This window comes from Hermetia illucens, chromosome 1 (assembly GCF_905115235.1).
Source record: "Hermetia illucens chromosome 1, iHerIll2.2.curated.20191125, whole genome shotgun sequence".
Taxonomy (NCBI): Eukaryota; Metazoa; Arthropoda; class Insecta; order Diptera; family Stratiomyidae; genus Hermetia; species Hermetia illucens.
In genome coordinates this window covers 187,224,494-187,249,958 of record NC_051849.1, presented here as the reverse complement: position 1 = coordinate 187,249,958, position 25,465 = coordinate 187,224,494, and the positions used below count along the sequence as shown (strand labels likewise).

General features: G+C 41.2%; 1 protein-coding gene across 4 annotated transcripts in view; it reads right to left on the bottom strand.

Moving 5' to 3' along the window:
* Positions 1-25,150, bottom strand: part of LOC119652450 — a 168,591-nt gene extending 143,441 nt beyond the window's left edge. For 2 of the 4 annotated variants that reach the window (XM_038056599.1, XM_038056610.1), the window contains exon 1: positions 22,072-25,150. In XM_038056599.1, the coding sequence (XP_037912527.1) occupies positions 22,072-22,599 (528 nt within the window). In that variant the 5' untranslated portion in view covers positions 22,600-25,150. The remainder of the gene's footprint in view (positions 1-22,071) is intronic. The other 2 variants (XM_038056620.1, XM_038056627.1) reach the window with 2 other exon arrangements.
* Positions 25,151-25,465: the final 315 nt, after the last annotated feature.

Here is a 25,465-nt window from a genome sequence, read left to right as displayed (position 1 = left end):
TTAAAAAAAAAGAAGCACAAAATCATCACACAAATATAAACAAATACAGTTAATGGTGGTCGTGAGATAAAATTCGGGTATTAGAAGGTTTCTAGAATAATTTATCACTGCGCACCAGCATTACCTACCGATTCCTGGTTATGTAGATTACTTCTATCCACGATATTATCACAAACTTTCAATCCTCCTAAACTGATCCATACATTGTTCTTCTAATTCCAACTCCGATAGAGTATAGGTGACTAGTTTCCAAAGACAAAGCAATAAAAACCCGTCAGCCATTTATAATAAATGACCGACCCCCAACCATTTTCGCTTCCTATATCAATCTTTGTTCCACATCTGTATCTTTCAATTAAGATTAAGATAAAATATAGTACCACACCAACAACAAATATTGTTGATAGTATATAGCCTTGCTGTTCAGTTTAGACTTTAATCTCTTTGAAATTTTATCTATGATCGACCTAAAACCAGATATTGTCTAGGTTTCTGCATTACTAGTTCTTTACCTCCCCTTTGGGAACTGCTTAGAAAAGATTATTACTTTCCAATGAACTGTAACTACTACTTGCAGATCCTTCAAGTTAGGCAGATTACTCCCCACCACAAATAATAATAAGTCGGGAAACCGGAAGCTAGACGCTTCAGGTATGAAAGGTTTTGTGTATTTCTTTTATAAAAGGATTTCAGTGTGAATTTGTCCCATTAGTATGTAACACGTAATATATGCGTATATTATGTGAAAATATCCACTTTCAGGTGATATTGACATTGGAAGTCTTGAATTTGCACAGAAGCGATAGCTTTGACCTATTATAACTTTGTTAGTAATAGTGCGATTTTCACCAAATTTGGTAGGATCATGATCTATGCTGCTATTGCTGCAAAATTTCATGATTCTAGGATGAACTTACTGCAAATTACTAAAATTATAGAAATGTACTATTATTAACTTTATTTGAAGGCATATGGGTATGGAAGATGTTTCGGAGCCTAGGCACCATATAGTGACAGCCTGTTGATTTTTTTCAGATTTTTCGGTTGGGTAGTTTCTGAGAATGGGTTCGTTAAAAAAATGACCACTTTCAACCCCCCGCACTCCCCATCTTTTCAACAAATGTCAAAACTAAGACCGGCTCGAAAAGTACTAACCAAGACCTTTAATTTGATACCCCACATGACTATATTTAATGAAAAAAAAATGTACACCCCCCTTTTGAATGCATGGGCATCCCCCCTTAAATTCGACGTTAAAGGAGATAACTCATTATATGCGTGAGCATTTATAGTTCCCACCTTTCTACCAAGTTTGGTGTCAACCGCTACAACCGTCTCCAAGAAAAATGCGTGTGACGGACAAACAGACAGACAGTAAACCGATTTTAATAAGGTTTTGTGTTTGCACAAAACCTTAAAAACGTTCTCAACTCAAGATGCATCTCATTTCAACATTCTAGCGTCTTTTCATTGAATTCACAACGAGGATCTAAATTAGGTGTCATAAATTGAAACTACAGACGGAACTCCGTTTGTAGGTCAGCCAGTAAGACTCTCATCATGGATGAGGTTTCTACCACGTATGTTCTTATAATCTCTAATTTGGAATATACGGAACCGAGACAGCTTCTAGTCTCTCCCCAACGTCTAAGACGCTGCTCTTTCTTAACGTCAGCACAAAGAGAGCTACGATCGCAATCGAATAACCAATAATGGACCCTTTAGCACTACCCCGCGCTCAGCGAAACCTTATACAGTAGAATCGCGGTAATTCGTATGGTCAAGGAACTGACGATTTGGTACAAAATATCGGCAGTGCAAACTAAGGAAAATTAACTCTGGGGACCGACAAATTTGTACGTGTACGGGTGATTTTATTCTATAAGCATACAACATTCCAATCGACCATCTTTTTGTAGTGTTCTTGTATATAGCCAACAATCTGGAAAATAAAAATCCAAGCTTATTTCAGGGGTACCTGCAGTGTATGCAAAATCCTCCCTGCCCCACCCCTTTTCGTTCCCGGATTTATTTGGCAAATACAGAGCAGAAGACCAAGACTAATACGAAATTCACTTAATACAAGACCTGAATAAAACAACAACCATTGTCACAATTCAATGCATCCCCCAGAAGATAAAAAGTCACAAATTTTTGAAAAATATTTTTTGATAAAACCGATTTTTTAATGCAATATTAATCCTACTTTCATGAAGTCTCTGCTGAGTTGGGCTTAGAAAATTTTCCTTCCTAGGATTCACAAAAAGTTCTGAGAATCGCAACAGAAAGAAGCAATGTCAGAGACTATTATAGCTAATAATCTAAATTAGTCATAACAGGCGATCTGATTAAAAATTTCAAATAAGTTTGTCAATACATCTAATCATAAATGAATTTTGCAATCAACCAATTGATTAGCCTACTTCACTCCCTGTAACCGCGAAATCGTGCTCAACAGAAACCGTCAATGGAAACCCCAAACATATGATACCAACATTGACAACTAATCAATAGGAATAGACCATACAGACATGTGTCTTCCAAATGAAAACTATTTGAAAATTTTTCCGTTCTAGGCTAGATTTTTCAACTTAATAAACACACCGTTTTTTGGAAACAATTTGTTCCCTTCTTCGCTGTAAAATTTCTCTTCGTCCTTGGTTTGCTACAAGATGTCAAACACAGCCTGCTAGAATTGAAGCATAAATTAAACCTAGCCATCAAGAAAGCTCCCAAGGTCGACACAGAGAAAATTTAGGTAGGTAGGTAGCTAGGTATCAGTGGTCGTTCCGAGAATTATCGCTGTGGTGCCACTAATTTACCTAATGTCCGTACCTTGGCCCATCTAGAGCTGGACAATTGCAAAGGAAGTATCACTCCTCTTCGCAACAGTACGAATTGTAGGGTATGACTACTCTAGCCAGTACCAGTTTCCTCCACACCTTGAGTGATGCAATGGCCAAGTCATTTGTCAAGAGAAGTGCTAGTTTCATCTACAAGTCATTGAGTTCGCAATAACCCTCCGTCTATAAATATCTAACTTGATAAAGTTAAAGTTTTTAACCGCAAATATACAAGAAAAGAAAGCTTCAACACGGTATTTCTCAGTCCGTTGTTATCCAAATATCGAAGAAAAATATAAGGTTCTCTAGAAATCAAAGCCGTCTACTACGCTGCCATCTGATTTCTGTCTGTGAAGGAGAAACCTATCGTAACATTTGACCATCTACTGATGGAACAAAGCCCTAATCATCAGAAAGGAACTGAACACATTTGAAATTCTAGTTAGTTTACAATGGGCAAAGGAATCCGAATCTTCAAAAACCTTAAAAACATATTATGCTCCAGAATATAAAATCTCGTGGAACTGATTCGAAAAGTAGCTTGGATTGCAAATTCAAAGAGAATAACCGTCATTTATTTCGTACTATTTTCTGTAATCCAAGAGATTTTCCCACTAGCTCATTAATAATGTTAATAAATTGATCTCAAGCATTTTAAATCATACTGGACAACTGGCAGACTATGCAGATTCGCTAGTGTGATTTGAATTATTTTGAAGGGAAACCTGCTAATGATAACCACGTAGGATTATCACCTGTCCTTTCGTTGAAATTGTAAGATTTTATTTAGCCGACTAATTTCAACTTCCATTGAATTGACATGATCAATTTTTATTTGTTACGTCCACAAAACTGACACTTTCAACCGCAAATATTGTGGAAACTTACTCCAGCGTTTGAATGATAAAATTTAGAAATACACAAAGCCTTAAAAAGGGCTGCATTTCGGGTGAAAGCAAATATTTTTCTTCCAAATCCAAGTAAAAAATTGCACCCTCAAGCAACTCCGAATTATTCTTCCTTCCCAAATTTAAAGACATCAAAACCGGATGCTGTCCTTCAGCTGTGAAAGATTGTATGCACCCTGGAAAGGGTTGGTAAAAATCATAATTTTTTTGTTTCTGACAGATTTTTCTAATTTTTTTTTTCAAATCAAATAAATTATGATTTCTTTTATTTGCTTACATTTATAGCATATTTACCTTCATTTAGAGATGAATGGTAGATTTCAACTTTTTTAACTGACAACCCTCTGCTATTGTTTACATTTCTAATATTTAATTTGACGTTGTTTGCAATGCGTTTACAGCGGAATGGAAAAATTGCCAGGCGGAATGATTGATAAAATCATGAATAAGGACTATGGCATCTGCGAGCGAGCATTTTCGGAACTACTCTCGCGGACTACCGATAAAAGTGTGGCTTTATTCAAGATTCTGAATATCAACTTTTTGTCCCGTCCCGAATTTGGCACGCTGGCTTCACACCCCAAAAAAAAAACATGGATTCTCCAATAATCGCCCGACAAATATCTAAGGAAAACGGTTATACTTATTCCTGGGATTCCACCAAAATTAGTGTTTCTTTTCAAATATTATAGTAAATATTTCTTGTTGGTTGATTTTCTTATTCATTTGTAGTTTGCTATATGGATTGGCCAATTTTTTTCGGTGTTTTTAAAATCTTGTTTGCAAAACAAATCGGTTTAATCGATTTAATCGGTTCAATGCCAATCTGTCTGTCACCCACTTTTGTCAGAAGCAAGGAGCTATAAAATACCCAGCAGCACCGCGTAAATGAAGCAATTCAGCTCAAGACATGACAACCCTAGGCATCGTGACGCACGGTCAAAGGTGCACTCCAAAAGCGCGAATGGAAGGCTTTTTGCCATCTATAATACCATATTCTCCAGATCTTACATCATCGTTTGTGCTCCCCGTCCAATCAAACACTGGCCCAACACCTTCTTCGACACAAGACCGTATAACTCTTAGTAGAATGGGATCAACAAGTTGGTCAAAATTGGGAATAAGTGGTAAGCATTATGGGCGAAGTAATTATTATTAATATTATTATATATTTATATATATATTTGATTTCCAATAAGTACTTTTATTTTATGTATCATGATTTTGAGTACTATAAATGTCAAGTTTGATTTAAATCTTGATTTTTTAAAAGAATCATCTGATATAAATCACCAGTCTAAATCAACCCTGTTTTTTTTTGTAAGAATATTTGGGTGTTTGTTTGGTATTTGCTCCATTTGTAATTTGTACATAACTCGTAATGTTTATGCACTTCATTCCTATTCAAATTTGCAACAAATTTGCACAGAAGCTTTTATTCATTCATTGTAACTTCATTAATAATAGCGCGATTTCCACCAAACTTGCTCAATATTACAGCAAAACTTCTAGGATAAACTTAAGGGGAATTTCCGGCCAATTTTTGAAAAATGTGGTGATAGTAAACATATTAATTAACTTTATTTGAGTAAATATTGTAACGTTGGATATTTTGAAGCGTAGATACCATTTTTCTGGAAGAGCATACTTTTTCAGATTTTTCAGTGATCGCATAAAAAGGGCCTAAAATTACCGAAAAACGATGTCCCATCTTCTAAAAGGCGTCAGAAATAATACTACATCAGTCTTAGACTTTGCAAGAAATCCGTCCTTTAACCCTTTCGTCCCACAAAATAAATTAGGCGATACGATATCTGGCGAAATCCCCGACTTTTATCTAACGATCGTATTTATCGAGGAATCTTCCCATTGTTTGATGTCTTGGCATCATAATTTATACTGACCGGATATGCAAGTTCCTTTCCGTGCAAACTGATGAAAAAACATCCTCTTGCCGGCTTCCTCATGACATTTTTGAACCACAGGAGCAGCGCGCTGCAGCATCCCATTATCTTGATCGTTAACACATGATGCATGCGAAGTTTAAGCGTTTAACACATTCAGTGTCCACATTAGTTTTGTCAGTAGTCCACCCCAAAAAAAGGTAGAAACGTGGTGTTACGTAAAGACTTCATCAGAACTCCACTCCTGTCTCCAAAATCACGCCAATTCAGAATGTTAGTATGTTTTAGAGTTGGGATACAGGTTAAATTTAGAATTTAATTCCAGTTAAAATTAAAGCAATACAAGCCATTGTCTTTGCTCCGGATGACTCAAGTGATTAGAGCGCTGGGCAATAGTAGCGGAAGGTCAATTTGTTATCGTGACTGGATGTCGAATACCAGTCGATTCAGCTGCAAATGAATTCCTGAGTCAAATCAGGGTAATAATCTCGGACGAACGCAATGCTGACCACATTGCCTCCTACAGTGCGCTGTAGTGTACCGTTACGGTCTTGAATGAAGTGCTCTAACACACTTCAAGGCCCTGATTCAATATGAATTGTTGTGCCAACGGTTAGTATTGTAAAACAAGCCATTGCACCGCATCAGACAAGACGTAGGCACTGGACGTAGAAGACAGTATTCACTATCGGTCCTTGGACCTTAAATGTCTATAAAAACTATCTGCCTGAACTTGATTTTGATTAGTTTACTGCCATTTTCATTCATGGTCACCTTATGCCAAGAACCCTTGCTTGCTGTTGTTTAATTTTGATTTCGTACTCGTCATCAGTTACGACCCTTTCCAATGAATTTCGACAGTCATGGAAGCGTTCCATTCCTTTCAACTTTTGGATGGGAGTTAGCCTTGCGGCAACAATTTGTACCCTTACTTGCTTTCCTCAACCCCAAACGTTATATTAGAATCTTATGGGCGAACGCCCCCCTTAGATTCAATTCATCAACAACTAAACAGTGATTCGCCGATTATAAAGCACAAACAACTGCACCAATTACACAGAAGGTAAACGACTTCCTGGTCTTGTATCATTTTTGTAGTCTGTTTTCACCAACCAACCGGATATCGACATTTCATGAATTTTCTGAGAATTTTCTATCGTCGACGAGAAAAAGAGCGCTACAAAAAAGTATATTAAATACTGTCTACTTATCTCGCCAATCTTTTGAGTACTAAGGACTAGCAAAGTCCCATCCAACTAATTACCTAGTAGTCGTCCATCGTGGTCCAGACTTCATGAATTTAGTAAGCAGACTTCGTATAATGTAGCACAAAAGAGTTAATGTCAACATAACCAATATAGCAAGTAGCGTATCACATTCTTAAGGATTAAACGATGCCCATTTTTGGATGAAGTTTTGTGTTCCCCCCATCCCAGTACACCGGCTAAACAATATCAATGATGATCACTTTTCTAGGGGCTTAAAACTAGTCCATTATAATGACACTACTTGCGAATTCATTATTTTCTTCCTGATCAATAGTTAATTCCGTAATCTTTTCGCTAGAAACACCCTGAACACACATTGACTATTTTACTTTCTGGTTTTAAATTATAGCGACAAGATGCCCCACTTTAATGATAAATATAACTAAATGAAAACCGTTCTAGAAGTCCTCATGCATACAAGAATTATTCAATAAAACGTGATTTCTACCGAAATGCTTGCTACAATTTGAGAGAGAAATATTGACAAAGCTTGTTAGTGGAATCGGTAATTGATCTCAGCAGCTAATTTACATGAAATAATTAGGAGTGTTAAAACGTTGTGAAAAGCAGTGCTGAAAATGAAATGAAGAACATCCTGTTATCAAAATTAGGCCGTTTCTTTGTGTTCAAATGGGGGAGAAATTGAAACGGTCTCATCGCGTAGTTCCCACATTTTTTTTAAAACTGGGCTCAATATGATAATAAATGATGAAAAATATGAAAATGAATGTTATCCAAAGGTGAATATTTCAAGTGGGATAAAGATGTACAAAAGCCTCCATTAATTCACAAGCATAAAGCGAAGAATGTGGCATTCACAGAAAAATTCATGATGCAATAAGATCAATGGGAGAATTATTAGGCGAAAATTAAATTCGCAGTCATATCGTGTTCTGCGAATTATATAAAGGAACACTTAACATCTGCGAGCCACTTCGGTAACGCTGCTCTCAGGGCAAAGGTGAAGCAGCGTCTGACAATTTGTCTCTGCCCTGGTAAGAAACCGTAAAGCCGTCTTCGCCTAATATTTTTGAAGTTTGGGTGCTAAGCCTTAACGAGGATTCCGTGGACCAAAAAAAAAGAGGGAGTAAGTTGCTCCCCATTTGGTCCGATTCGACATCAAATAGATGCGGACTTAGTACCCCGCAATCCTTAAAAAATAGGAGAATTGTTTTCCAATGAACGATATTATGGATTAAATTTCCGGAAAAGAAATAATTATCAAATAATTCCAGGACTTTCTTTACATGCATATAAGTATGAATCTTCAGTAATTAAAAATCACAAAACTTTTCCCCTAAATGGCACCCCTCCAGAATGCGGCTTTCAGGATGCTGTTCAGCTCTTCTAACTTTTCTCCATGAACCAAATGAAGTGTTGCATTGCTTTCCTTAATGATTAGACGACATTTCGGATTCACAAGACATTTCATTTGGGCAACATGATCATCGCCAGTCGATACTGTTGGGTGACCTGTACGGGATCATCTGCGGGTGAGGTCCCATCTTCTTTGAAACTTTTAAACACTTTAAACGAGCCAGGCTCTCAATAAGCAAACATCAATGGACCGGAAAATTGCCTTCCTTTCAGGAATACAAGTTGTACAGCCACGTAAAGAATTCTACAACCCATAATGCTGGAAAGTTTCGAGCAAATCGTACTATTATTAATAAAAATATAGCAAGTCAAAGTTATCACATCCTAGGCCATATAGATAGGCTACTAACGTCATAGCGTGAATAGTCGACATAGATTACTAAACGCCCACATATATGTACTAACTGTAGCCAAACTTTTTTATAGTTATAAAATTGGCATCAAACTATTCAGAGAATTCAACTTTAACAAAAAATAAATAAACAACCCAAAGATCATATTCGTAGAGCGTAGGAGGAAACTGACGCACTTTAATTGAAAAAAAACTTACAATTCGAATGAAAAAAGAATTATGTTAGCAACGAAGATAGTGTGGTGTATTTATTATATTATTGTCACTAAAGTCGTCTATTGGCAAAATTATAGCAACTCTTCCTTTGCTTTTATCGCAATTTTACATATTTTTTTTATTGAAATATTATTATGAGCGTTAGAAAAATAAAATATCTTCCATAGCTATCTTCGACACCATAAAATAACAATAGATGACCGTATTTAATTATGAACCGTAACAAAAAAAGATGTCAGGGAAAATGATAATAATAATATTGTTATCAATGAAGGACATTTTTACAGAAATTTGGCATGAAATATGGAGGGCGGTCTGCTTTGGTGTCTGCACCTTTCAATTTTAGAGGATTTCCTAGGCATCATCAGTATTCAATTTTCCCTTTTAGAAGGCGCTTAGGGTATCTTTTGTTGTCAAAGATTGCCTTTTATTAGCCCCAATGATCGTGGCTTCAATTGAAGCTGAGCTGCTTCAGAACATTGCCTCACTGTCATAATATAACATAACACTAACTAAGGACTACTACTCACTTAAATTTGGGTGTTTAGTTGTCACAATCTTGGGATATGCCGGATTTTACCTAATACTAGCACTAAGTACGAAGCATTTAGGCTCGGACGATCCTACCTACTTAAAAACTAAAGGGGCGCTGGTGGTGGTGGGTTAATGGGAGAATCCGTCGAGAACTCCCCGCAACATCGAGCACGTATGCAGAATGGCGTACTTCTGCATGGTTTGAACCAGACCGTGTGAAAGTCCCAGGACATCAAGGGAAGTGATGGATTTATATACAATATCTGTAGCTGACAATATTATAGAAACTACAACCACCCGCCCAAGATGCCAACTTTCTTTGGTTTCCCGAGATTGTGGCTCATAGTTCACCTTTTTCTCCACGTATTTCCATTCATTGTTGCTATTATTGGGGATAGCAATATCAATAATATACGTGGAGCGACCCGTCTTGTCAACTAACAGTACGTCAGGCTTGTTATGTGCAGGATGGCGATCAGTCCAAACTTGCCAGAACCAATACATGCTGTAAGCAGAACTATCAAATATTGCTTGCGGTTCATATCGGTAAACCGAACATGTTCCCGTGATCAGCCCATGCTTGAATGCAAGGTTTTGATGGATAACCTTACATACAGCATTATGTCTGGTGATGTATTGCACCGGGGCCATAACAGTACAGCCAGAAATGAGATGGTCCAACGTCTCTAACGCCGACCCATACATTCTGCACAGATCGTTTCCCACCCGTTCTTTCATGATGAGTTTTTATAGGCTCGGGTGGCGACCACGCAGTCCTGAATGGCACACATGAACCCTTCCGTCTCAGCAAAGAGCTCCCCAGCACACAGCCATCTGTTCGACAAATGCAAATCGACAAATGTCTGCCAAAGACAATTCACGTGTTTATCGTGCATTGCCTTCGATTTCCATTCATCGATCTGCTCTTGGTCCGACTTCACCCCACTCAGAAGATTGAAAGATCGATTCTTCAAGTTAAGTGGAGTCAGCCCACAGTCTGCCTTACAGACAGCCGGCATGCAAGTGACTCGCCCAGTCTTTGATATAAAAATAAGCGCGCCCCTACCCCTGATGTCACGAAGCAGGTTCATCCGCTCCACCTCAGACTTTGGATGATGCATTCGGAATTTGGACATAGTTGTCCGTATTCGCCGCTGGACGTTTTCCAGATCGGTCATCGTCCACGGCAATATTCCGAATGCATAAGCCAGTGGAGGGATAGCGAATGCATTCAACGCGCTTATTTTATTCTTCCCCGAGAGATGCGATTTCACCACCAGCAGGAATTCGGACAGCAGAGCATCCTTCAGATCACCAACTCTAGAATGGATTCCTTGCAGAATTCCTAGATACTTGTAGAAGTCTGTCTCGATCATAGCTTCGATGTGGAGATCACCAATACTATGTCCGGCATACGGCTCGTGATGACCTTTGCGGATGGCTTGAATTCACTTGTCTAATCCAAACCCCATCCGAATATCACGGCTGACCATGTCTATTATTCGCAACAGACCTCTAAGATGGTCGTCAGTACCAGCATATAGCTTAATGTCATCCAAGTACATCAAGTGTGTCAGTTCGCACTTAGCATGTAGGCCATACTTTTTTGCAAAACCATGCCCTCTAGCTTCATTCAGTAGCCACGAAGGGGAGTTCAATGCCATACAAAACCAAAGGGGACTCAACGAATCCCCCTGGAAGATGCCCCTCCGTATATGGATGGGCTCTCAGGTATTAGCACCCTCAGATGTACGCACTGATAGGGTGGTATGCCACTCTTCCATGACTGTCGCCAAAAACTTTATTAGTTTCGGATCAATGCGATATACATGTAGGATATCGATTAGCCAAATATGCAGAACACTATCAAAAGCCTTGGCATAATCGATATAGCTACCAAAAAGGTTTCTTTAGCCTCTAGTTGCTTGTCCTACAACTACCGAGTCGATAATGAGTTGCTCTTTGCAACCCCTTGACCCAACTCAGCAGCCCTTCTGCTCCTCGGACAGAATGTTGTTGGTCTCGAGGTATGCGTTGACCCTTCCCCTAATAATGGACGTTATGAATTTATAGAGGGTTGGTAAGCAAGTAATCGGTCTTGTGTCTGCGTGGTCCTGCACCGTGTCCTTCTTAGGGATAAGGTAGGTAATCCCCGCAGTGAGGAAGGATGGAAATTCCTCTGCCGACTCATGACCTTATTTATACTGTGTGCCAACCGACTGTGTACGCAGGTAAATTTCTTATACCAGAAATTCTGCTCCCGATCCAGACCTGGGCCCCTCCAGTTCTACCAGCTGTTTATGGCTCGTCGAACTTCCTCTTCGGTAACATCCGCAATATTCATGCCAGGCGCACTCAGCATGCTGGGCGGGTAACCCCCAAAGTCCAGCCTAATACTCTTTCGCTTCCGTCACCGAAAAATGTATTGTCTGGACTCTCTGTTGCGATTCGTTGAAAAATCTGAAAAAGCTCCGCTGGTTCCTCGCGTATGTTGCATTCTGGACACATCTGGAATGACTTTCGCCATACCGTCATAACCGACTGCATATGACAGAAAGTTTCTGCTTTTGTGTATCCAGAATTTCAACTACGAGTGTCTCACTGGGGATGGATAATTCCGATAAACCCTCTGCACTTTATTTCTAATCCGTCTGCTGGCATTGCTAGTGCTAATCGCCGACGTTCCAGACGAATTTTCCATGGTGGATTTCTTCGGTCACTCAAACCAATAATACCAAAGCGAATCTTCTGATAGTGCACCACAATACACGAGTGATTGTAGTTGCAGCAGCGACATATCAGTACACAGTCGAGATGCAATCTCATCATTGATTTGAGATAGAGTTCCCGGAGTTGCTGGAGATGCATAGAGCCTGGGAATGCCAGGTCTATGCAAAGGATCCATATCCGAGAATTCTATACACGCTCTTTGGAATTCGTCCCGAACCTCAGCTGGACGGTGGAGAAGAGTGCTTCGGCGAGTACTGAAACTGTTGCCTGCAGTGCGGCGTGGTGTTCTTGATGCCACCGCCTCTGCCTCCATCGACTCTCGGTCACCAGTTTCCCCGAAGACCTCAAGTCGGACACCTTCCCTGGTGGTGGCCGGGATTGTGTCGCTGCGAGTAATAATAAAACGGTACTGGTCTGCGACTCGCTGCACAGTCACGCGCGCGAATTGCGAGAAACGCTCGACGAATCTATGGTGCAACAACGGGCGGTAAGATGTTGTACCCTCCCCTGCCGTTATTTCGTAGTAGGAGTGGATGATGAAGAGGTTCATTTCTTCAGTCCATTTCACCTGCTGCCTACACGAACCTGCTGAAGTGGTCGCCACAGATTGTGGCGAAACAGCTGCAGCAGGCGGAGGTATGCTCCTGGTGGTTGTGGCGCCTAGACGTCGAAGTCCCACGACTAGCTAGACCAGTCACCAGACCCAGTCACCCAAGTCAGACGACTCTCGCCTCCCCGGACCTTAAATTTCTTCTTCTTCTCATAGATGGATTTGAATTTTATACCTAATTGCCAAGTATGGGGATAGCTTCCTCAGCGAGTAATCTGAAAGACTGCAAAGTTCCTGCACTTTTCTCACCTACCCGCTGAGATGATGCAGTGGCGTACAACCATTCAGACTGAAGCTATCCATCCCCAACCGGGCTTGGAACCGGCTACGGGGCAGCATTATTAGCTAATATCATTTAGCTACTTATTTCATTGATTTGGCTAGTATTCCTTTGGATATCTGTTTTTAAATACATAGAGCGACTTTCTCGAAGTTCTGGTTTCTCTATTGGTAGATACCGCTTCCTTGGAGGTTTTCGCGTTATTGCGTATATTCAGATTATTATTCTTTTCGAAATTACAATGAGAAGGAAATATGCAAAATTGAAATGTTTCCCAATAACTGCATAGTCTGGCATCAATTCTGGCTGCAATGAGTGAGTATGTGACCACAATTCAGCTTGGATCATCTGAGGCCATCTCCATTGGAATAGCCTGCAAGCTGTATTCATAACCGCAGGAGAAACTTTGTCATCGACCATGGAACTAATTGTAAACAAATACTACAGCAAATGAAACCAACTGCCTTAAGAAAAAATAAATGACAATTCTAATAATAATCAAAGCTTGGCGCCATTCACATCCAATTGGGCATGTTCACAACATCTTTATATGCACACGGGAGAAGACACAAACATTAAAATGCATTTAGCCTACAAAAAAGAATAACAAACAATACATTCACTCGAATCCAGATTCATCCAGTCCATTCACCAAGAAAACGGTCCGTTTCCAACTGACCACCAATAACTCTTGCTAATCAAAACAACCCACCCGCTCAATTTATTTTCTGTTTTATGGAAATTCCTAACAGTCTTGATTAGCATGATGACAAAATCAAACTTAAAAAAAATCATAAAACTTAATCATACATATTCACGAAAGCCTGGCTGCCCGTGATGACGCTGACCGGCCATATCATAGTCACTGAGCCCCCCGTAGTACTCACAACGGCTATCTCGCGCCTCACGATTCGCGGCAGGCAGGCAGGCAGGAAGGAAGGAATACACCAAACAAAACACTCATTCCATTATGCATTCAAATTTATTAGTCATATCGGCGACTTGTAAATTTTTCTGAATTAATGAGATTTATAGGAAGAATCACAATTGAGTGTGTGATAATTTTAGCGTGGCTAGTTCATCACCTGTCCACTCGTTCCACATAGGTGTCGTGGACACTGTGCTGGTGCGGCCGTTGCTGGTGTCGCTGCCTTTTGTAAGGCGAGCTCTTCGTAAATACGCTTGGGGCCGCGATTATGTGATAGCGGCAGCGATCAAGCAGATGCGTCAGGCTGTTGGAAAATGGGTAAAACACAAAGAAATGGACACAATGAGAATAGAAGCCTCAAAATGAAAAACAGATTGCAGAGCCGTATTTATCACTCTATTGCTAATGCTGTTGTTTTTCGATTGCGTTGTATTTTTTTCTGTGGTGATTACTTAATTGCTGGTAGTGCTGCCGTGCGGTTTGACTTGGTTCTTCCAAGAAGGTTAGATTAGCTGAATGTCGTGAAAGAATGCAATTTGATACGCCAAACAGGGATGCAATGTGACCTGCATTTTGAAAGGTGATTTGACATCCCCAAAAATTATCTAAATATATGTGAATGAGGAAACTGTAAGCTCTGCCAAGTCACCAAGAAGCAGGGCCACAGGTAGAAAATTGGTTTGCTATTCCTTTTCAAAGAGAACATCCAATGGTGCCACCAGATAATTGTGATATTCCTGGAACTGAGCCATAATCTCCAATCGCAATCGGAACTGTCCGTTTAAAAATGATCTCAGATACCAGAAAACAAAGGAATATTCAATCGGCAATCTGAACCTCTCATTAAGCTTCGAATGCTATCCGAATGCTATATGTTGACGAAGAGTCTGCACATATCCAAACGATCAATTCCTGTCTATAACCAAAAACCCACCAATTCAAGTTGATAGCCAAAATCGCTTACATATGAGAAAGTCTTAATTCTTCCAGTGAAATAGCCTTCCGACTTGTTAATCTAGTCTCTACGTGATTAGAACCCACTCATTGTACTGACTAACCACCGCACTGTTATGCATTGTTCAACAGCTAAACGTTTATTGGATGACTAGATTTACAAAAGCCACTCTACTTTACGGTCTTCAGTTCTTCTATGTGTCCTTTTTCTAAGTCTACTCTTTAAAACTTAGAAAAAAGTAACCCTTCCTAGATCTGCGTAGACTGTATTAGGTATCAGATATAATAGGGATGAAACTGGCTGACGAAACCTTACCTGGGTAAAGTGACCCGTAATGTCCAGAAATTCTTGCAATTATTTCCAATGGTCAAAAGTGTTTGCCAAGGAGGATATAGTCACTACAGTTTAAATGGCCAAAAGGACTTGCTGACACCTTCACTGAAATGCTCTGCTGTAAGTTGACAGCTAGAAGCTCACTCAAACCATTATTTGCTTCTCGTAAAAACCAAATCAAGGGTATATAAATCCCAACCTCTTATAAGGTTAGTTCTATCAATTCTGCAGAATAAGTTGCTGTTTATCGTCTCTTTCACAGGAATTCCTTATATTGCAAGTTTGTTGAGTACCATCTCCCAAACTAGTTGCCCCAGGTTCGAAACCCTGTTCGTCACAGATATTTGTTTAAGTTTTAGTCCTGGTCCAGGATTGTCACTTGCACAGCATTAAGTGTGATAAAAAACAATTTAGTCTACGTGGGTGACCTATTGCACACAGGAGTAAAGAGGAGGCACATGACAGTTACATTCGTAGGCTAATATACAGATAACGCTACTAGTATTAAAACCATTTGATTTTTAGTTAACCCTAATTTTGAAAACACACGTGTAGAAATTTGACAGCTGTCGGTTTGTGGAATAGGTCATTTTGAGTAAAGCAACTTTCGTTAGCTTGAAGAAAATGGATAAAAAGGTATTTTCTGTTTCAATAAAGCATTGCTGAATCACCCTATATTTAACTATGCGGAAAATATTGATGGAGAAAGCATCCGGCGTATATTGAAGTATTGAAATTGACACGTGCATCAAACATGCACTCTAATTTCCAAGAATTCTACTAAAGGAGTAAATTTTTAGAATCTCTTGTATTGTTTTTTTTATTACAATATATTGTTAATAAAACTTGGAAACCAAATCTATAAACATTAATTTATTCATATTCCTACAATTAGCCAAAAATCTTCGAAATAGCACCCTCCTACAGCTAGACCCTTCTAGAAGCAATATGTCCATATTTGCATCGATCGTGGAAAAATTGCGAAAGAGGCGTCTTCGATGGTATGGTCACGCAATTCGTGTTAACGAGAATTCACTTGCCAAGATTGGTCTGAACATCGTAGTCGAGGGCAAACGACCAAAAGGCAGGCTGAAACAACGGTGGTTTGATACGCTGGATGCGGATTTAAAAGCCTCGATAGAACCAAATGGCGAAACCGATCACGACGAGCCGACCGCCCTTGGGAACGGAACAAAAGCTGAAGAAAAAGAAGAAGAAGAAAGAAGGCATTCTTGGATGGCTTTCTCACCGAATGTCTCTTAGAGCCGGTGTAACATGAGCCTTCACGTTTTCAATTGAAAGTCGCTAGTTCTGGTTTGGTTTCTGAGAATGGTCGCTTGAAATAAGTGACTACTTTCTAATCCCCCCCCCCTCTCTCTCTCTTAACAACTCATGTCAAAACTGAAACCTGCTTTTGAAAGTACTAATCGATAATTTGATACCCCACATGATTGGGATTTGGTAAAAAACCTTCTCAATGCAGAACAATGACACTCACTGGATGCCGGAGGAGAGGGGTACACGATTACATGCTTTCAACCAAATTTTGTGTTAATAAGTACTACAGTTTCTGAGAAAAATTCATGTGACAGACAAACAGTGAATCAATTTTGATAAGGTTTGTTTTCATAACGTCCTTATAAGATCGGATTAACCAAATTAAGACTGTAGGGGAGGCGAGTTTTGTGAAATCATCATAATTCCTTATGTCGCATCTGCAACGCAAAAAACCTCCGTTTTAGCCTTTTGGTAATTTTCAATTGAAAAATTTGCAATAGGTGAGCAATAGTTTCCATATCAAAGAAAGCAGTGAATATGATTTCGTTTCGATTTCAGATTATGCATGCTTTGTCTTCCTCAGGCAGGGCGACCCTTCACCTTCGAGTCGTGCTCAAAAATATCCCTTGCTCATTATCGGCAATAACTAAAATTAAACAAAAACATTTTCACTTATTTCCAATAGTACAGTCTTCGTGTGTCCTTTCGTTCGCTAATCAGCGCTGTGGAACCAATTCGGTGCATATTTTTTCGTGTAGTTGTCCCCATCATGTTAAGAGGTACCAAAAGAAAGATCAACAATAGTTAAGAGTTTACATCGGTGCGGTACTTGCTCGTTTCTCTGAGAGGGTGACGGTCGACCATTTCTCCTCACATCCCCCAATCCTCCCTACCACACCCTTGCGTTATTGCAGTTTTGACAAGCAATCACTCCTAAAGATCCATTAGTTGTATTTTATGCGACGATTTCCAGTCACTGGCCTACAGACGCTGTGAAAGTCATTTACTTACGGCTAAAAAAGGAATCCGTCTTCAGCAATGCAAAAAACCGATGAAACGCTTCGCAAAAAATGAGCGTCATAAAATCCTTCTTACGGGTGAAAAAATCTTTTCTATCGAAGAAAAATTTAATCGCCAGAATGATTGGGTGTATGATCAGGTTATTAGGCTAGGACCATGTTATGAGACAGGCAGCACCACGCGTTCAAAAGAGGCACCACCCTCCTTCAGTGATGGTGTGGTGGAGATGGCGTGACAGACCTTTTTTGTGAAACCGGCGTCGATATCAACTCAACGGTGTATGAACAAATGTTAGAGACCGTAGTTCAGCCTCTGAATAAAAGCTTGTTCGAGGGTAATGATTTTTGTCTTCAGCAGGATTATACACCAGCCCACAAGTCCAAGAAAATTCTAAATTGGCCATGGGTGAATGTGCCAGATTTCATAGCGTCGGCTGACTGGCCTTCCAGAAGCCCAGTCTTAAATCCATTGGATTATTCTCTGGAGAATAAGCTTGAAGAAGTCGCCTGTCGTCATCGGCACTCCAATTTGGCGTGAGGTGGTCGATGAGGGGCCAAGTGTCTGAAGCTTTGTGTGAAGAACCCTGGCGATAATTTCGAATAACCACTACGTACGCTTACTTGTTACGACTATTTTGTACCTTCTGGCCTAATTTCAGCTTTGTATCTATTTTAGTTCCATTCCAACAAGGTTGCTTGAAAGTGGGAGGAAAGTCGACTTTTTGGCATTCTCAATCTAATTTCTGTTGATATTAGGTTCAAATTACACTATTTGCATAATTTTATTTTCAAATTGGTGTTATAACTACGATATTTATGCTACTATTCTGTTTGTCGTTTTCTTCAGCTTGGTTTTGCTGAGCAAAAGCAGACTTTTTTCTCTGTTGGTGCCGAATATATATATATTTATTTATTATAATTCATCAACAGCGGAGCAACAACCGGTATCCGGTCTGGGTCTGCCTTAGTAAGGAACTCCAGGCATCCCGGTTTTGCGCCGAGTCCACCAATTCGACTGTTTATTATTACCGAACAATAAGCAGAGTAAGCTCAAGTTAGTTATTGCCCTCAGAGAGAGAGGAAAAGGCAAGAAGGAAAAGAAAGAAGAGAACTTTAAACAACCAAGCTGTTGTTCATTATAAATTCGACAAAGTCTAGTAATTGGGGAATCGAAATAAATTTCGAGTCGCAAGTTGCGCAGGACGTAGGTGATGTCATTAGAAGCGGAGCAGTCCATCACACCCAAAGAAAGTTTCAAAAATCTGCATAAATCCAGAAAGGTCTAGATCTAGTCTAGATTTGATTGAAGGGAGACACAGTTCATAGGTGGCGATATAGCCGAAAATAGCTTAAGGTCGTAGGTATAGAGCTAATAGGGGCACGTAGGAGAGGGGAAGGTGGTTGATAAAGAATAAACATAATAAAGGACCCAGAATAGATCCTGTTGAGGCGCCAAAGGGGGGAGAGAAGCGGGATTCGTAGCCATCAAAAGAAACGCGGCAAGATTGGTTGGAAAGATAAGAGGGAATCATGAAATAAGTGATATGGGATCGTTTACAGAGGAGAGTTTGGACAGAAGTATTTTGTGATTTACATTGTCGAAGGCTTTTGCAAAGTCATTGTAGACAGTATGCACTTCCCACTGTGAACTTGAGACATTAGGCGACAAAGTTGATGAGCAGACTGGGTGGACAACCTGTCGCTGATATACCTTCTGTACAAAAAGTACCGGGAATTGATTAAAAAAAACATATAAATTTAAATTTTCTACTCAACAACGGACTCAATTTCGCAATCGATACAAAGCCACGAATTGGAGACGTTGTCATCGACGTAGAAGGAGCCATTCGGCATTTAGAGTCCGAATCAAAGGAAATGGTTCGTAAAGAAGTGGGGGACATTCTGGATGAGAGAACAACAAGCGAAAAAACATACCGATATGACCCGATAGTTAATAAATTACGAGAAAAGGATGTTTTCTACAAAAAAAACGCGGTTTTAATAATGGATAAGAATGAATACAACAGTGCCCTAGAAAAAAATTTTAAAAATGGATTTTATTTTCAAGTTGAGAAGCAATCGTCTTCCGGACTCCACAAAAAGGGTAGAAAATACGCTCAAGTAGGAAAACACTAAGAAACATTACAGACCTGAGGATGCCAAACCCGTGTTTACCGAGAATGAGGATCCAGCCAAAAATCGATAAACAGGGTAATGAGACAGGAGAAATTATAGCGGACACCAACTCTCTAGACTATAAAATTGCAAAATGGCTTATGAAAGAAATCAACATCCTCGGAAATTATCACAGCAAGTATTCAGGAAGGAATAGCATGGGGCTAGTCAAGAAACTTGCTGCACATAAAGACCTGGAGGAAAGCGAGCATAACAACCAAAGAGGCTATTTGGAAGCTCGAAGATTGGCTAACGGAACAATGGGTGGAACTTAACGAGAGGAAAAAGGTGAAAATCTACGCAAAATTAGCAACTCTCTGCATGAATTGCTAAGTTTGAACTGCTATAACTTTGGCGTTAATGGCTAGATTTCTATAAAATGACACGTGTATGCGCAATGTGGTCCTCTATGTTGGTGCGAAATTTGGTAGTCCTTGGACGAATTCAAGGGGGCTTTTTGAGTAAATTTCTAAAAATTGATAATATACTAATTCTATATTATTAGTAAGTTTATTTAAGTAGATACCGGAATGGAACATATTTTGAGACCTTGATTTCATCTAAGCGCACTTTCCTGATTTTTTTCGGATTTTCGGGTTGGGTAGTTTCCGAAAATGAGTCCCGTCTCACTTTAAGCGCGCACATTTTGACTCCTTACTCACGCACTTTGCAATTCACGCCAAAACTGATGTCAGTTTCGGAAAATACAAATCGAGATCTTTCATTTAGTAACCTACACGCACTCCTTTAAACTCCACCTAACTAATTTATGTCACTCGTTGTATGCGTGGGATTTCATAGTTCCCATCTGTCCACCAAATTTCGTTCGGATCGGTTTAGCCGTTTTGGAGAAAAGTACATGTGACAGACAGACAGACAGTAAATCAATTTTAATGAGGTTTTGGTTTACACAAAACCTTAAAAATGGTACCGATTCGTTTTGAGTGATTATTTTAAATTGCCCTTTTCCCGGCACTTTTTCTACAGAAGGTACCTTTTGAAAATTTTAGAACAAGACGAGGAGAGCGAAATGAGTCGTTAATTTTCAACAAGAATGTGGTCACCACTTTGATAAATGGGGATGATGGAAGCCTCTTTGCATAAGCTAGGAAAATGGTTCTTTTCGAGACCTTTGTTGAAAATAATGGAGAAGGAAAGGAAGACGGACTGACCAGTTTTCAGCAGAAAGAGGTTAGGAAGACTGTCATATCCAGGTCCGACACTGGCGTCAAGCTTGTCAATGAGGTACTCGACTAGGACAGTTACCTTCTCCTAGGAAGGGAAGGGAATAGTAAGAGATACAGGGCAGACTAGATTCATTAGCGGGCGGAAAGAAGACAAAGGAATTTCGAGGGTCGGCTATTGTCTTATTGGTTCGCCGCTGACAATGTGAAACCGTATAGAACCGAATGCTCCTCGGGTTTCACACGTTTGATTCAGTTTAGGTTTTGACCTCACAGTGGGTGGATTTTAATGATGAGTTGTTAAAAGTTGTCGGTCTTCATTTGGGTGAGATGAGCAGTTTGCCGAATGGAACCGTGCATGTGTGAAACGAGTTGAACGGCGAGCAAAGACACAATCATAGCGACGAGCAAAGCTTCGAAAAGAAACGAAGGATGACACATGGGACCCCTCAAAATCATATGATGAGCGCAGATCGAGCATCCCATATGTCAGTTTCGATGTCTTGTGTGCTGCTATCATCCGCCGCTTTGCTTGACGTTCCAATATGTTTTCAGATCCAGGACTAAGGAAGAGAACAACTGGTCCGCGAAATATTCATTTCTGAACAATAAAAATCTAATTTCGCGAACAATGTAAAAATTAGTCTGTTTTTACTTACGATATTTGTACCTAACTCATCTCAGTGTAGAAATCTGAGCTCTCCTCGAACTTAACATTCTACAGCGAGTTGTATTGCATGAGGTCATACGTAGCCCAGACCAATTAGCAAGTAAGACTAATGAATGAGATAACGTTTTGGACAGACTCTGAATAATTAATCGTTGGTGAAAAATAGTTCGAATGTGAAGGTTTCAGAGAGGCAGCTCCAGTCAATCAGTTCTCGCAGATTTTGCGACAGCCAAATTCCTATTTCTGATTCAATAAAAATGTTAATGCATTCCAAATCGGTCGAGAAATTTCCTACAAAAACTGGTAAGTAGTCGACAACGGCAACACTCTAGCCCCGAATCAAAAGTAGAATTTCAGTAAAACCCAACCTCTACGCAGTGCTATGAAATTAGATTATCTGCAATGTCCACCGCTTTGAATCTGGATTGGCTGTGCACAATGCACCCCGGGACCTGCCACCCAATACACGAAATCTCGAACAAATCGATGATAAATTCTGTTGCTTACCTTGATCGAGAGGCATGAATAAATTCGACCGGATATGTTATCCGACGACGGCAGCGATGAATCATCATCCTCCTCAGCGTTTTCGTAATCGCTGCCGGTCGCTGCTGCTGCTGGCGAATAACGATAAGCCGGAGCCGGGTTTCTCCGCAGCTTAATCAAGTTGCTGGCAGCGTTCCCAAAACTAAATTCGTCACTGTTAGCGCTTTTCGAGCCGCTACCGCTGCTCCCTCGGCCGATGTTTACGTTGGCGCTAGCACTCGAACCTGCGTTCATGCCGCGCTTACTATCAGCATTTTGCAATGCCGCTGCTCCAGATGATGACACGATGACGGGCCGGTTCTGTAGTTCGTCACTGCGCTGCGGGGCCCGCTGGAGCCGCTGCTCCTTGACCAGCCCATCGCCGCCCCGGACCGCTCCCGCGAAATCTGAGGGCGATGCAAAAATCGACAATTTACTCAGGTCCCGCTCGCTCACCACACTCAGGCACAGACGACAGATTCTATGGAATTTTTCCGGTACATTACACATATTTCCGATGGAGGATTTGCAATTGCAAAATTGTGGAAGGAACACAAAAGTAGGACAACGAGCTGCACACAAAAAATCGTATAAACAACCCGGGAACGGAACAGAACAACTCACAATACTCTGTGAAAGTATGCATAAAGAATACTATTTGGTTTCTTGCTCGGAAAGGACAATCTGTTGGTGTGATAACGATAACGAAAGGACTCGAATGACATAAGTGACAGCATTGACGTTCACCGTGACGTCCCACAAATGAAAATTGACAATTCTACACGCATACACAGACAAAACACAGAACAGAAATAAAGGACATGAGGAGACACAGGAACAGACGTCACACTTGGCCAAAAACAAAGGACACGGGGACGACAAGGTGCACAACGACGACACAACGCAAGCGATGACAGGATCCAATGCACATTACTCCCACACAAAACAAGGATATGATAACGGCGGCGCCTCGACGCGTTGCGCTGCCCGACAGATGTTCGCTACGTATGGCGACGACTGTTTACGTTACAATACGCACGTGTGTGTGTGTTCCTCCAAGGATCTCGTGTCAATACAAAAATCTATCGGAAACTCTTCAGGTCGCGCTTCCTTCGCATCAATGAACACAAACTCCACATCTCCGTCCGGGCGAAATCCAACTCAATGTCGCCCACCCGCACACAAATCACCAACCAAAAATTATCACGAAACCAGGACGGAATCACAAAATGTGTACAATGACAGTTATTATCAAATGGGGATGCTTACGCACACACCGACGACATGTGCACGATGCTCACACGGGAAACACGAGACAAAAAAAATACACCACCAACACCATCACAAACAATCACATACTTCATGTTACATCCTTCTCCGCTCTGCGATTAATTGGCTGATTTCCAAGCGAGCGATTAATTTCAACAAAACTTCATATTCACCGTCGCACACGTACTTCACTCAGGACGCCTCGAATTCTGATTGGAATTGGCCGAAACTGATAAATTCCCTCGATTGCATTCTACAGGCACAATGCGGCGACTCCATTCGGTTCCGTCGTAAATCGCGACTGACTGCCACTGCCGCTGCTTCCCCTGCGCTTTGTTTCGCTACTCTTGTTGCCTGAAGATCTCTTATCAACATGCTCCCCTCCCTGCTGATACGACGCGTTCACGCTCTCGAGTCAGTCCCAGACCGCTCTCGCCTCACGGCTCTCCTGCCTTATCCGACGATCGTTTTGTCAGTCTTTCGCCGCTTTTCCTTTCAGCTCCTTTTTCTTTGGTCGCAGTAGGGACGTGTCCGAACACTGCCGGACTCCACTGTATGGTGGTGGCGGACTCACGCCGTCTCCGCTCCTCAGATTCCTCTTTGGCAGTGCATCCGTGTATACAAATTCGCCGACACAACGCACTCACACAGGCGCGCCGTGCACGCTGAAATGAGGTTAAGCTACGCGACCGACTCAGATCGCACACCGACGCGCGTCCGACAACGTTCCGCCGTCGAGCACTGCAGCAAAACACGATCTAATGTGATTTATATCGTGCAACAGAATTAATTGCGACAGTTCACAGTCCCGCACGGAGGAATGTCCGCTTCCGTCTATTGCGAAAATCAACGAAATTCATGCGAGGCGCGCTGGCCGTGTTCAGTTGATTGCACCAGTTGGGAAATGAATAGTTTTCCACCCGAAGGGCGCTCTCCGCCGCGCAGCTCCACTGCAATCAGATGACGACCCGAACTGTGGGAAAATAATGCACAAATGCAACTGCAGCCGTCGGTCCGATTCTAATTGGATTCAATTGGAGCACAGATGACGGACTAGTTCGGGCGCCTTCGCCACTCCGTCGCCGCTGCTGCAATGCAATATGCAATCGCTGGGGGCTCTATGCACTCGTTTTTGTTTTGTTGCCGCCGCCGTAGGACATCTGGCGCTAATTCTTCTCCGTCTCCTGTTCGCACTTTGTTTATGCGCCCCTCTCGCGCACGCATTGGTATTGGTGCCGTCGCCGTTTCGAGTCGCTCGGCTGCCTTTATCGGCCTCGTTATCACACGTTCTATCGCATGCGAGCTCGGCGTGCATAAAAGGAATTGTCCCAACACAAAGACCGAATTTGTTGACAGATGGGCACTTTGCACTGCACAGGATCGCTCGGCGACCCGCTCGCGTCCACTCCCAGCTGCGCCTTCCTCACCGCAGAACAACACTTGCGATCCGAGCAATTAAATCGCGAATATCCTGCCGAGCAGCAGATAATTGATAAACTGATAAGGACTACGGGCTTGCGTGCTATTCGCTCGTCTATTTCACACGCGGGCGGACGTGAAACTCACTCCTCCCAATTAACAAACTCAAACTGTTGCGGCGCGTCGGCGAGCGATAAATTCGAATCGAATTTCTGTGAATTGTTATTGGGATTTGAACTCGGGTCGAAGCTGAATGGAATGGATGGGAGCGAGCAGCGAGCGGAACGCCAGACGAGCGGCAGAGTTCGCCAAAACGATGCCAAAAAGTAAAGCGCTGGCGTAATCCATATAATCGCTGTGTATCGTGTAATCGCAGAGCGGCAGAGGCGACGGCGGCGACCACGACGACGATTCGCACTAGATTTGATCCGATGATTTCGAGTTACATCCGGCAACAAAATGAGAATTTTCGAATCTTCGTTTTATGATAAAAAGTGAATACTATGCATTTTTCCTGATAAATTGGTTCTGATGGCATGGAAGTCTTTTCGACGCAAAGGATCTAGCCTTGTAGGACAGGAAATAACGATTAGGTGAGATTTATTCCGTTACATTGAGTTGAGAATGAAAGATTGCCTTGATGAACTCGAGGGAGCTAGGGCACACCCGAGATTCTGGATCAGATACG